Source organism: Doryrhamphus excisus, linkage group LG1 (genome assembly GCF_037039965.1).
Source record: "Doryrhamphus excisus strain RoL-2023G ecotype Guam linkage group LG1, RoL_Dexc_Guam_v1.1, whole genome shotgun sequence".
Classification (NCBI taxonomy): domain Eukaryota; kingdom Metazoa; phylum Chordata; class Actinopteri; order Syngnathiformes; family Syngnathidae; genus Doryrhamphus; species Doryrhamphus excisus.
This window is the reverse complement of record NC_136357.1, coordinates 5,822,127-5,835,432: the sequence shown is the minus strand read 5'-3', so window position 1 is coordinate 5,835,432 and position 13,306 is coordinate 5,822,127. Positions and strand designations below refer to the sequence as shown.

Sequence of the window (13,306 nt, the reverse complement as noted above, 5' to 3'; positions counted from 1 at the left end):
ACTGGGTCTTTTTTGAAAGGGGGAGTGATATTTGGGGGGGGGGACTGTAATTATAAATGTCAATTTCTGTCGGTAATGTCAATGTAACGATAAAATAACACTGCTCGACCAAATATTTTTTACTTTAGAAACAACTAATATTTTTAACTGTCCTAAAAGTATAAAACCTGCTGTGTCAACAAATAAATACAATAAAAGCTCTCACTCTCACACAGGTTGTGCAGAGGAAGGATACGGTTTATGAGTCCCTGTTGTTATCATTGACTTCTTGTCACTGAAGCCATATTGTCGAAATATTTATGTACAGGTGGATGGGGATGACCGGGAGTACAGCGAAGATGGCTGCACGAAGGAGCCCACAGGCCCCCCAATGGCCGTGGCTGTCCCAGAGTCGGGTCTAAAGATCAGCCACACATCACCTGATATTCCTCTGGAGACTCAGACCAAAGTGGACCACATCCAAACCCACACTTTGGCCAGGGACAGAGTGCAAAGACAAATTACCGAGCCCACCTCGTCAGTACGGTCAGTACTGAATGTGTACTTTTTTTGTGTTGGTACCTGAGATGCTTTTATACAATTTTTTACAATAGTTGCATGGTGGTGGAGTGGTTAGCGCGCAGACCTCACAGCTAGGAGACCTGAGTTCAATCCCACCCTCGGACATGGAGTTTTCTCCCACATTTCAAAAACATGCAAGGCTAATTGCAGACTCCAAATTGTCCATAGGTATGAATGTGAATGTGAGTGTGAATGGTTGTTTGTCTATAGTATGTGCCCTGTGATTGGCTGGCGACTTGCCCGAAGACAGCTGGGATAGGCTCCAGCACCCGTCGTGACCGTCGTGAGGATAAGCGGTAGAAAATGAATGAATGAATAGTTCCCACACATTCATTCATTTGTGGCGGCCCGCCACTGATACATTTGGACAGCCACAAATAGATTTGCCCCAACTTGTTCACTCTCGCTCATTAACACATTATAATATCTGTGTTGGCCTATTGGTAATGGTAATGGTTTTATTTCATTTGAACATGCATCAGATAACAATTGAATGCATCACATAATCAGTTCACAGTTCCACATGTCCAAAAGGAGTAGGAAGAAGCAAAGCTTATTAAATCCTACCCCTCCATCTGGTACTTTTACAATCAGTAACTGTTACATTTGTTCACTTCCTGCTTTCAATAATACAGTTTAAGGTTTTTTGTTTTTTTTTTTGTTTTTTAATAATGCACCTCGTACCGAAGTAGGAGGTGATATGACCATCCAATGACATAATGGGTACCATAGTAACTGTCAATATAGTGGTATATACTATATAGCACATCATGACTGGTTCAAGACGTTATCATTGGGAAATCTGTATATATCAATCATATTGTTGTATAATTATAATTTTAAAATGTCATATAATTAATAATTGAATTACTAAACAGCATCTTTTTTTTCCAGCCACAACTCCATCCGTCGTCAAATGAACCTGTCCAATCCAGATTTCAATCCTGCTCAATTCCAGCGCCAGGAGAGTCTAACTGGTTTAGGTCGGCTCAAACCTGAGCTTTACAAGCAACGCTCAGTAGATCCAGATGATGGACGTAGACCGGATAGCTGTGGACGTCTCCATTTCATCCTTAAGTTTGACTTCGATCTGGAGCAGCTGATTGTGAAGATTCATAAGGCTCAAGATCTACCTGCCAAGGACTTCTCAGGGACTTCTGATCCTTACGTCAAGATTTACCTGCTGCCTGACCGTAAAACCAAGCACCAGACTAAGGTGCACCGAAAAACTCTCAACCCGATATTTGACGAGGTGTTTCTATTTCCAGTGGCGTACACCGAGTTGTCTGGTCGTAAACTGCACTTTAGTGTCTATGACTTTGATAGGTTCACTCGTCATGATTTGATTGGTCAAGTGGTGGTGGACAATTTCCTGGATCTCGCAGACTTCCCACGAGAGACCAAATTGTGCCGGGACATACAATATGTGACATCGGTAAGATACAAATTTTTATATTATTTGTCAGTTTTATTCTTGCATTGTTTTTGAATTTTCACGACTCAACTGGTTTGGCTGCGGAAGTGATTATTCACAGACAAGTAGTTGATTATTGAGGTCAAAATCTTTATATAGGGCATTGGTATCCAATTTGGTCAAACAACCTGTGAGACTGACCATCTGCTCATTTGACAAAATAAGGCCAAATTCCTGTCAATTCAGGTGAGACTGTGGTATCAACGGAATTGTGTCTGATGTGGAAGTCATCTGTGCCTTCAAAAAGACAGCAACATTGAAATTTACTTAGAGACGCTTAATGTTTAATGAAAGCTGTAATGAAATCTTTGGGGTGATGACCCAGATACCCAAATACAACACTTGAAATGGTGTGACAGAACCACACGGATGATATCTATATTACAATATTCACAGGATTGTAGCTATAGAATTAACACAGTAGTACACGAACTGTGTCTACTGCAGTTTTAATCAGTGATTGTCTGTAATTAAGAATCTTAAAAGCTAAAAGAAGGTCATCCTTCAGGATACCACATGAGGATAATGTGGGAGTCACTGATAAGGACTGGGTAAAAAAAAACATTGTCACTTCCAGGTGAAACTATTCCCTCTAAGAACGTCTTATTAGAAGCCTGGCAATTATGAGGTATCGATCGTTTGGCTTTGTCTTGGTGTCAGGATCTCAAAGAGCGAACAGCATGACTACAGGCTAATTGCATCCGTGACTCTAAATTGTCCATTGGTATGAATTTGAGTATTAATGGTGAAAAATAGAGACAAATAATAACTTGTTCTCACAAAGCATCAATTTCAGTGATAACAGTCATGATGATTTGGACACCGTATGACTTTTGTGCCCTGTGAAGATAAGCGGCATAAAAGATGGCGCCGTCTTGGTCGTGGTTATGAACTACAACCATTTTAATTGCATGGGCACTAATAATGCATCTTTTTTGTACATTTTAATTAATTCATTCATTTTCTACCGCTGTTTCCTCATGAGGGTCGCTGGGGGGGCTTATCCCAGTTGTCTTTGGGCGAGAGGCGGGGTACACGCTGGACTGGTCACCTGTCAATCACAGGGCACATAGTATAGACCAGGGGTCAGCAACCTGCGGCTCCAGAGCCGCATGTGGCTCTTCAGCCTCTTTATTGTGGCTCCCTTTGCGATGCTTGAATATTTTTAACACCCGAGTGGAGAAAATGCACATCTTTTGTAATGAGTTTTAAAAAATCCAACTTTGTCTGAGACCATGAATGCATCCTGAGTGAGTTCTGACTGCTATCCAGTTCAGTACATGAAGAAAAACAAGTAATACTTACCTACAAATCTAAAAAATAAATTCAAGATAATTTAAAAACAGCGGCATGGGAACTTGTTTTTACGTTTACAGTAGTTTACACATACATTTATGTAAGTTTATCTCCAAAACTAGCAAGAGTACTCCAACTCGTCTTTTCTTATCTGAACTACTTTGATACCCCCAAATTCCCTCCAATTTTGTTTTAAACATACTATATGTTTTGCGGCTCCAGGCTATTTTTCTTCAGTGGGCATTGGGTAAAATGGCTCTTTTCATAGTAAAGGTTGCCGACCCCTGGTATAGACAAACAACCATTCACACTCACATTCATACCTATGGACAATTTGGAGTCGCCAATTAACCTAGCATGTTTTTGGAATGTGGGAGGAAACCGGAGTACCCGGAGAAAAACCACGCATGCACAGGGAGAACATGCAAACTCCACACAGAAGACGGCCGCGGGTGGAATCAAACTTGGGTCTTCTAGCGCGCTATCCACTTGACCGTGCAACCGAGATTTGTCATGTGATGAATTAATTTCTATAGCACAAAAGTTTCAGTATTATTGGATTGTTGATCGCATTCTGGGTCTGCACAGCGGAAGAGTGGTTAGCGACCTCACAACTAAGAGACCAGGGTTCAATTCCACCCTCGGCCATCTCTGTGTGGAGTTTGCATGTTCTCCCTGTGCATGCGTGGGTTTTCTACGGGTACTCCAGTTTCCTCCCACATTCCAAAAACATGCTAGGTTAACTAACATGCTAGTCACTAATTAACCTAGCATGTTTTTGGAATGTGGGAGGAAACCGGAGTACCCGGAGAAAACCCACACATGCACGGGGAGAACATGCAAACTCCACACAGAGATGACCGAGGGTGGAATTGAACTCTGGTCTCCTAGCTGTGAGGTCTGCGTGCTAACCACTAGACCGCCGTGCCGCCTACATTTTAATTAATGAAAGATTATAAAACATAATTGAAAATACATATAAATAGCAAGATTACATTTATATTTGATTTGGAGTGTTTGTGTTTGTTAAAATGTGGGCATGGTTGGAGAAGATGAACGGTTTTCTCTTTCCCCAGCAGAACTAGGATACATCCCCTGGGATTGCAAGCAGGGACCCTGTGCTGTCTGCAGTATATGTGCATTAATCATAGCTGCAGGCACTCAGCAAAGCACTGGTCATGTGCACTTGCCTTTAATGTGCACATATGAATGTGCTGCATAGGCCATACTGTAGTCTGAGGTGAATGAATTCAACACATTGAGTATTATGTATCCCTTTTCAATCTCTGCTTTCATGTGGCCTTGGAAAGACTGTGAATATTTATGGAGGAACTTGAATACAGTTTTTATTCTACACATCTGAAGAGTAGAATCGGAAATTGTGGAAGTAAAGTAGATTCAATCTTAGAGCTGATTGGCTACTGTCATGATTTTGGAGAAACATTCTAGGGACATGATTTTGCATTTATGGTATTTCCTTGTGATCAAGCTTTTTTCACCCTCGTATATATGATTTTTTAAAAAAAGATAATAACAACTATGACTTGCAGATCCTTTAGTCCCTGTCAATGATATTGACTGGAAGACCTACAATTAGGACCTTGATGAATGGGATCTCACTAAAGAGAGAGAACCTTTGACCTTTAACACGCTTTTTATTGGTTCCATGTCCAATAAAATAAGAATAAGTTATACAAAATCAGGAAGGAGAAACACTTTTAAAGTCTTAGGCCAAAGTCAAACAGAGCCAAACTCCACACAGAGATGGCCGAGGGTGGAATTGAACCTGGGCCTAGCTGTGAGACTTGCGTGCTAACCACTCGAACACCGTGCAACCGAGCTTTGTCATGTGATGCCGTGCGGCCGCAGTGAAAACATTCATTCATTCGTTCTCTGCCGCTTTTCCTCACAAGGGTCATGGGGGTGCTGGAGCCTATCCCAGCTGTCTTCGGACAATAGGCGAGGTACACCCTGGACTGGTCGCCAGCCAATCACAGGGCACATATAGACAAACAACCATTCACACTCACATTCATACCTATGGACAATTTGGAGTCGCCAATTAACCTAGCATGTTTTTGGAATGTGGGAGGAAACCGGAGTACCCGGAGAAAACCCACGCATGCACGGAGAGAACATGCAAACTCCACACAGAGATGGCCGAGGGTGGAATTGAACTCGGGTGTTCTAGCTGTGAAGCCTGAGCGCTAACCACTCTTCCACCATGCAACTGAGATTTGCCGTGCAGCCGCCGTGAAAACATAAAACATGACAATGATGATAGATGAATTTAGACTGGATTCGCCGCTATTAAAGACATGAAAAGCAAGAAACTTGATGCTCTAACCTGACTATTCCTCAGGGGGGAAAAGGTGCTAGTATTATAATTGGAGAAGATGGACTCCTCTTTTCTCTGTGCTTCTTTGTTGTGCTTTTGGCCCTGGTCTAATTTCATTGCCTGAGCGCAAGTGACCATAATACTGATCGCAGCCCTTGATATGAGTATGAGTGCTCAAAATAGTAACGACCAGCACTCTGTAGTCTGAGAGCAAACTCAATGAGTGTTTGTGTAGCAGGATATCACATTATCTCCGGAGGGCTAAATTGCAGGCTGATCAGTTTATGCTCGCCTGTTTAAGTACGTTTCTGGGGAGCATTGAAATATGCTGAACACTGCAATACAGGCCGGTACAGTATATGATCACATGATACAGTTTAAAGTACTGCACATCCTTTGTGGGTGATGTAATTCAGTCAAGAGCAGAAAAAGAACAATGGTTCACACCAATTGTTCCTTCGCTAAGTCAGACTGTGAAAGCAACCTAACTTAAATAACAACCTGGTGTGAAATTTTAATACAATTTGTACATTTTTATTATTTTTTTAATTTTAATCCAATTATATGTTTATCTTTGAAATTTAGGTAATTAAGCATATACTGTATTGCACTGTATATATAAAAAGGTAGACTCAAGTACACAGTTCTGTTCATCTTAATCACACTTAGACGGGAACATTTATTGATGTCTTAAGTGATACATTGATTTTCTCGTGAGAGTACTACATCTGACCTTTAACTACACTTTCTAGCTAATTAGTTACTTGACAAAGACTCAATATCGTGTCACTGTCACTCACACTGACATCAATTCAGTCTGGAATATTGACTTACTTTGCAATATCCAACCATGCATGCATCTATCCCTGAAAAAGCTTCCTATGTTGATGTTTCATAAACATAAACATAAACTGCTGGTACGTCACACCCTCCCACGGTATGACTGGCAGGGTCTGAACCGGAACCGTTGAACTTCTTTGTTCGTAGAATTGTTGATAACAAAGATGGTAGGGTGTGATGCTGACAACGACCTGGGACATTAGCCACGTTTACATTAAGAGTTTTTCTCTTTCTGAATGACCTTTCTGAAAGCAATGGTATACATGGAAAGGAATATTCCAATCGCGTGTCTACATGCGCCGCTATAATCAACCAGAATAGTCAATGGGGCATGCGCAGTAAAGCGTAAACACCAACATCACGTGATACCGACTTCCTCTAGTTTTTCTTTCACTTGTTGGAATAACTCCGTATTGCCAGTTTTTCGTTCGTCAAATTTTGAAATTTAGTTAGAATCAAAAACAAACTTTCCTTAGCAGTCCAGTGCCGATTGCTCGCCTCCATTTTTTTTAAATCGAAGAACGTCTCGAGCTGCGTGTTACGTCATATCTCAGCATTCGCTGAAAGAACGCACCCGGGAACAGGAAAAGATAAAGTTCAATCTTGCTAATATTTTATAATTAAGCTCGGCACATGTTTTATATAGATATGTATTTTCTTTTTTAATAAAACTGGACTTGTGAATGGCGTATAGAAGGGTTTAGATTCTGTTCCACAGATGACGCTAATGCACACGAAAGCTGCTTGCTAACCGCCAATAAACAACAGAAGAAGAAAAACACCACGAAGAAGAACGCAGTCTGACAACTTTCCGATTGAGCGGGTACAAGATACCTCAATCGGATTGGGGAAAGGAATATTCCACCCCTGGGAATCCGATTATATATTCATTCGGATTGGCACTTTTCTTTCGGAATGAGGTGTATACAAAGGTTACATTCTTTCCGTTTGAGCAAATAAACCGAATGGAATTGGAATATTTGTGTCCATGTATACGTGGCTACTGTGGGAGGGAATGTTTTGAAGACCTCCTCAATCTTATGACAAGATTTCCAATAAGGTAGTAGGAGGGGTTGTCTCATCTCTGGGTTGGCGGTAGTACAGATGATTGAATAGCTTCTCGATGTTGGGGGATCAATGGATTCATGGATGAGATCCTCACATCCACCATCCTCTAACTTGTTCCTACTACACTCCTGAGCCTTCCTAGTAAGGTCTATTCAGGGGTCCTGAGGAGGCGAATCCATAAAACAGTCAAAACAGCAGTGTGGTATTCAGCAGGGTACTGGAGGGTCCATGGGAGTTCGTGCAACCAGTTTACATGTCTTTTGTGAAACTGGTATTCGTCCTCTCAGCTACGGGCCGACCCTCACCTATGGTCAAAAGCTGTGGCTTATAACCGAAATTCTGGGCATTTCTCACCAGAAGGAGGCTGGACAAACTGTCTCTCATCTGGCCTGGGAATGCCTCGGGCATGTCAAGGCGCATTGTTGATTGACATACAGGATTAGAGCTTGTCTGTCTCTTTTTTGACCTCCTCACAATAATTGCAGGATATACCACTAGAAAGCTGTGATTACCTTCACTGTAATCACGTTTCCACTGTGCTAATTAGGTTTCCACTGCGGGCAGGTAGGTGATGACAGGTCAACACAACAGATGTTGCGTGAACTCTGTAGTGTGACATGACGGTAGCAGGACAAGTGTTATTTAACTAATGCTAAGAATCCACTGGGCCGGTGCCAGTTGGTGCCAGTTTGCACCAATGCAATTTGCTGTCATGACTAGTGTCACCAATAAGGTGCCTAGTGGTGTGCAGTGGCTCTAACTGCCTCCCAACTGGCTTGTGGTGGCCCGTAACGGCGGCAAAAATTGAGTTTGGCGGCAAGAAAATGTCAAAATGTTTAAAATCTTTGTCGCGACAATTGCTTGATGCAAGTGTCCATCAAGTGGAACCAAATGTCAAACAATCCGCCTATTGGCATCCACTGGAATGTAATGGCGGGAGCCAAGTTGCGCCAATGTTGCTAGGAGTCCACTGGGCCGGCGCCAGTTGGCGCCAATGCAATTTGCTGTTGTGACTAGTGTCACCAATAAGGTGCCTAGTGGTGTGCAGTGGCTCTAACTGCCTCCCAACTGGCTCGTGGTGGCCCGTAACGGCGGCAAAAATTGAGTTTGGCGGCAAGAAAATTTCAAAATGTTTAAAATCTTTGTTGCGCCAATTGCTTGATGCAAGTGTCCATCAAGTGGAACCAAATGTCACAAACATTCCGCCTATTGGAATCCACTGGAATGTAATGTCACAAACAAGCCTATTGGAATCCACTGGAATGTAATGGCGCTAGCCAAGTTGCACCAATGTTGCTAGGAGTCCACTGGGCCGGCGCCAGTTGGCGCCAATTCGCGCCAATGCAATTTGCTGTCATGACTAGTGTCACCAATAAGGTGCCTAGTGGTGTGCAATGGCTCGAACTGCCTCTCAACTGGCTCATGGTGACCCATAATGGCGGCAAAAATTGAGTTTGGCGGCAAGAAAATTTCAAAGTGTTTAAAATCTTTGTTGCGACAATTGCTTGATGCAAGTGTTCAAGTGGAACCAAATGTCACAAACAATCCACCTATTGGAATCCACTGGAATGTAATGGCGCGAGCCAAGTTGCGCCAATGATGCTAGGAGTCCACTGGGCCGACGCCAGTTGGCTCCAAAGATGATGTGATTGGCGCGTAGTGATTCGTTGTGGTGCCACAGGCCCATTGGTCTCCTAGCATTAGTTAGCTAGTAGTACCCATTCTGACCCGTTGTTGAGTTGGTAGCGTGTGGAATAACAAAATTGACCAATGGTTGACCAACTTTTGACCTCCTACAATACACATGTGAGACATGATTTATAACCTAGCGTTAACTTTTAGTCTTTCTCGTGAAACTACAGGGATCCCATGACATGCAATGTTAGCTCCCTCGTGCTAAGTCGTTTTCTCTCTTTATGTATTTGTAGCCTGATTGATGTTGTATTTCATCGCTGTTGCAACTGCCGCCTCTGCCCCTCCACAGTAAACACACATATCACTGTGAAAAGATGTTTATGTAATATATATAGAGTATGTAATGCTTTACTGCCTTGTCGCTATCATGGAATAGTGTTTAGAAGACACAATGTAAACAAAACGTGACTTACTCTGGTCTGTGGCATCTTTGATGTCCATCTTCTCGTCTTTTTTCCTTCCTGCTTCTTGTAAAGGTGTTCCTTCATAATAGTAGTCTGTGAAATGATCACCGCAAAGAACATAGCTCATGGTGGGCGTCCATTTGTCTTAAAAGGTCATTGTGAACTTTGCTTTGTTCTATATTGGTTCGATTCTCTGCTTGGACATCTCTGTGTGGAGTTTGCATGTTCTCCCCGTGCATGCGTGGGTTTTCTCCGGGTACTCCGGTTTCCCACATTCCAAAATCATGCTAGGTTAATTAGCGACTCCAAATTGTCCATAGGTGTGAATGTGAGTGTGAATGGTTGTTTGTCTATATGTGCTCTGTGATTGGCTGGCGGCCGGTGCCTCTTGCCTGAAGACAGCTGGGATAGGCTCCAGCATGCCTGTAACCCTAGTGTGGATAAGCGGTATAGAAAATGGATGGATGGATGTATGATGGTTCTATTACCACTACAGGTGTTGGTTAATTGATTAATCATCAATTCATCGATTAATAATTCTAACTCTATTTCATAAATCTGGTAGTTGAACAGAAAATGTAAAAAACTTTGTAAGAATAAACATATATATTGATTTACAGGACAATGTGGACCTGGGGGAGCTGATGTTCTCGTTGTGCTATCTCCCCACGGCTGGCAGGCTCACCATCACTATGATCAAAGCCAGAAATCTCAAAGCCATGGACATCACCGGAGCTTCAGGTGGGTTGGCTCGGATCATCAACTTCCAGTCAGATATATAAACATATCCATGTTTACTGGAGGAGTAATTGAACTCACCACCTCTCTAGATCCATATGTAAAGGTGTCGCTGATGTGCGAGGGCCGACGGCTAAAGAAGAGGAAGACATCCACCAAGCGCAACACTCTCAACCCAGTTTACAATGAAGCCATTGTGTTTGATGTTCCCCCGGAAAACATTGAGCAAATCAGTTTACTAATAGCGGTCATGGATTATGATCGGTCAGTTAATCTATAAATTATTGCATTCCTTTGCTGAGATAAAGATTATTTAGGATATACAACCATGTCCTGTATTTGTAGGGTTGGACATAACGAAGTCATCGGAGTGTGCAGGGTGGGCAGTGAGGCTGATACTCTGGGAAGAGACCACTGGAGTGAGATGTTGACATATCCACGCAAGCCTGTGGCACACTGGCACCCGCTAATAGAGGTACAAGTATTTCTATCATACCGATGATTTGTGTTCAATACCTAAACAAAAGATGAATGCCATGTCAAGATATTGCATGTGAATTCCCCAAGAATTGAAAAAATATGAATTTTGAAAAACAAAAAATTACGGGCTGTGCGGTGGACGAGTGGTTAGCGCGCAAGCCCAACAGCTAGGAGACCCAAAGTTCGATTCCACCCTCGGGCAGCTCTGTGTAGAGTTTTCATGTTCTCCCTGTGGGTTTTCTCCGGGTACTCCGGTTTCCTCCCACATTCCAAAAACATGCTAGGTTAATTAGCGACTCCAAATTGTCCATAGGTATGAATGTGAGTGTGAATGGTTGTTTGTCTATATGTGCCCTGTGATTGGCTGGTGACCAGTCCAGGGTGTCCCCCAGCCTCTCGCCCAAAGACAGCTGGGATAGGCTCCAGCACCCCCCACGATCCTCGTGTGGAAAAGCAATAGAAAATGAATTAATGAAAACTTAAGGGCTGCGCGTTAGACGAGAGGTTAGCATGCAGGCCCGACAGCTAGGAGACCCAAAGTTCGATTCCACACTCGGGCAGCTCTGTGTAGAGTTTTCATGTTCTCCCTGTGGGTTTTCTACGGGTACTCCGGTTTCCTCCCACATTCCAAAAACATGCTAGGTTAATTAGCGACTCCAAATTGTCCATAGGTATGAATGTGAGTGTGAATGGTTGTTTGTCTATATGTGCACTGTGATTGGCTGGTGACCAGACCAGGGGTCTACCCCGCCTCTCGCCTGAAGACAGCTGGGATAGGCTCCAGCACCCCCCGCGACCCTCGTGTGGAAAGCAGTAGAAAATGAATGAATGAATACTTAAGGGCTGCGCGGTAGTGAGTGGTTAGCATGCAGGCCTGACAGCTAGGAGACCCAGAGTTCGATTCCACCCTCGGGCAGCTCTGTGTAGAGTTTCCATGTTCTCCCTGTGGGTTTTCTCCAGGTACTCCGGTTTCCTCCTACATTCCAAAAACATGCTAGGTTAATTAGTGACTCCAAATTGTCCATAGGTATGAATGTGAGTGTGCATGGTTGTTTGATCAGTCGAGTGTTTTCCCCCTGCAGACAGCTGGGATAGGCTCCAGCATCCCCGCGACCCTCATGAGGATAAGCGGTAGAAAATGAATGAATGATATATATCTATATATATATATTATAAACACCCCACACCCACAGGGGACCGCTACATTCACAGAGCTGTTTCTATTTCTGAATTCCCAGTCCGCATTAAAAAAAAAATTAAATTAACTAAGCATGCCAAAACAGATGCCGGGCTGATTTGTGTGAATTCATGCTGGTTGTCAAAGCCGTATTTGCTACACAACAAATAGGGAAGATTAGAAGAATCCAAATGGAATCTGTCTGGATCTACCGTTAGATCTTTTTTTAAATCTTTTTCTAGATGTTAGCTTTCACTTCACATCTGTGAAACGAGAGGCACATATTTAACATATTTTATTCATTCTATCCAACACTTGCATTGTTATTTTTCTGCTACTAACTGTATTGTGTCTGTTTTCCTGTCTTTGTGGGGAACCAGTGGGTAGGACAGGGGGCAGCAGGGAGCGGAAGTCAAGGAGGATCCACCAATTCCTTAAAGGCACCACCCTCACCGTGATCACACAAACACACACACACATTCAAACTAAGCCTAGGAGTCAAATACTAAAAAATCTGCGTCTTACTTCACACCTAAAAACTTACATTCCAACTGAAGCGCTGCAGTATCTTGTTATTTAGCTGTTAACTAAATTTACCTGTTGATTATGCTTTTTGTGGAAACTGTAACTTTAAATATTTGTCAGTGAAGAGGTGTTCTACGATATTTTCTCTAGAGTTTCATAGGTTGGATTTCTGAGCTACGTTCATACAGCATATGCCTCCTGTAAATATATAAATATCATATCTGTTGTATTTGCTTCAAGTATATGTACAGAGACTAACGCAAAGCAAATGACCTTGTTTTTAACCGCATGTTTAAGTAACCATTTTTCATTGGGGTGTGGTCCAAATATTAGATCATGAAAAATGTCAGTGACCGTTAAGCCTGGTGTGTTTTTCAGAGAATTGATCCTTATGTGTGTATCTATGGTGGCTGGTTATATTCCTTATGTGTTTTATTTTGCTTGAGGGCAGGTTAGCATCCTAATTTAGGAAAAATGTACCGAATCACAGACTGTAACTCGGGAACACGTCTACCAGTCCATTCAACTTGATGCTACGCAAATGTATTTTGGAGGCTAAAATACCTAAAGCTACCCAAAACAATGGAAATTAACAACTCATTTTTCACAATTATTATCTTATTCACATATATGTTGCATTGTTGTTTTGCATACACTTAATTGTGCTTTGTTGTTTTGTTAGTTAGTAGCGATATTTTGCCCCTCAGTCC

General features: G+C 42.5%; 1 protein-coding gene across 1 annotated transcript in view; it reads left to right on the top strand.

The window, feature by feature from the left end:
* The window catches only part of syt9b (synaptotagmin IXb), a 28,961-nt gene extending 15,868 nt beyond the window's left edge, over positions 1-13,093 (top strand). The window contains exons 3-8 of the mRNA XM_078798023.1: positions 308-525; positions 1,456-1,996; positions 10,297-10,417; positions 10,507-10,678; positions 10,760-10,889; positions 12,452-13,093. Of these exons, the coding sequence (XP_078654149.1) occupies positions 308-525; positions 1,456-1,996; positions 10,297-10,417; positions 10,507-10,678; positions 10,760-10,889; positions 12,452-12,529 (1,260 nt within the window). The 3' untranslated portion in view covers positions 12,530-13,093. The remainder of the gene's footprint in view (positions 1-307; positions 526-1,455; positions 1,997-10,296; positions 10,418-10,506; positions 10,679-10,759; positions 10,890-12,451) is intronic.
* The last annotated feature ends 213 nt before the right edge of the window (positions 13,094-13,306 follow it).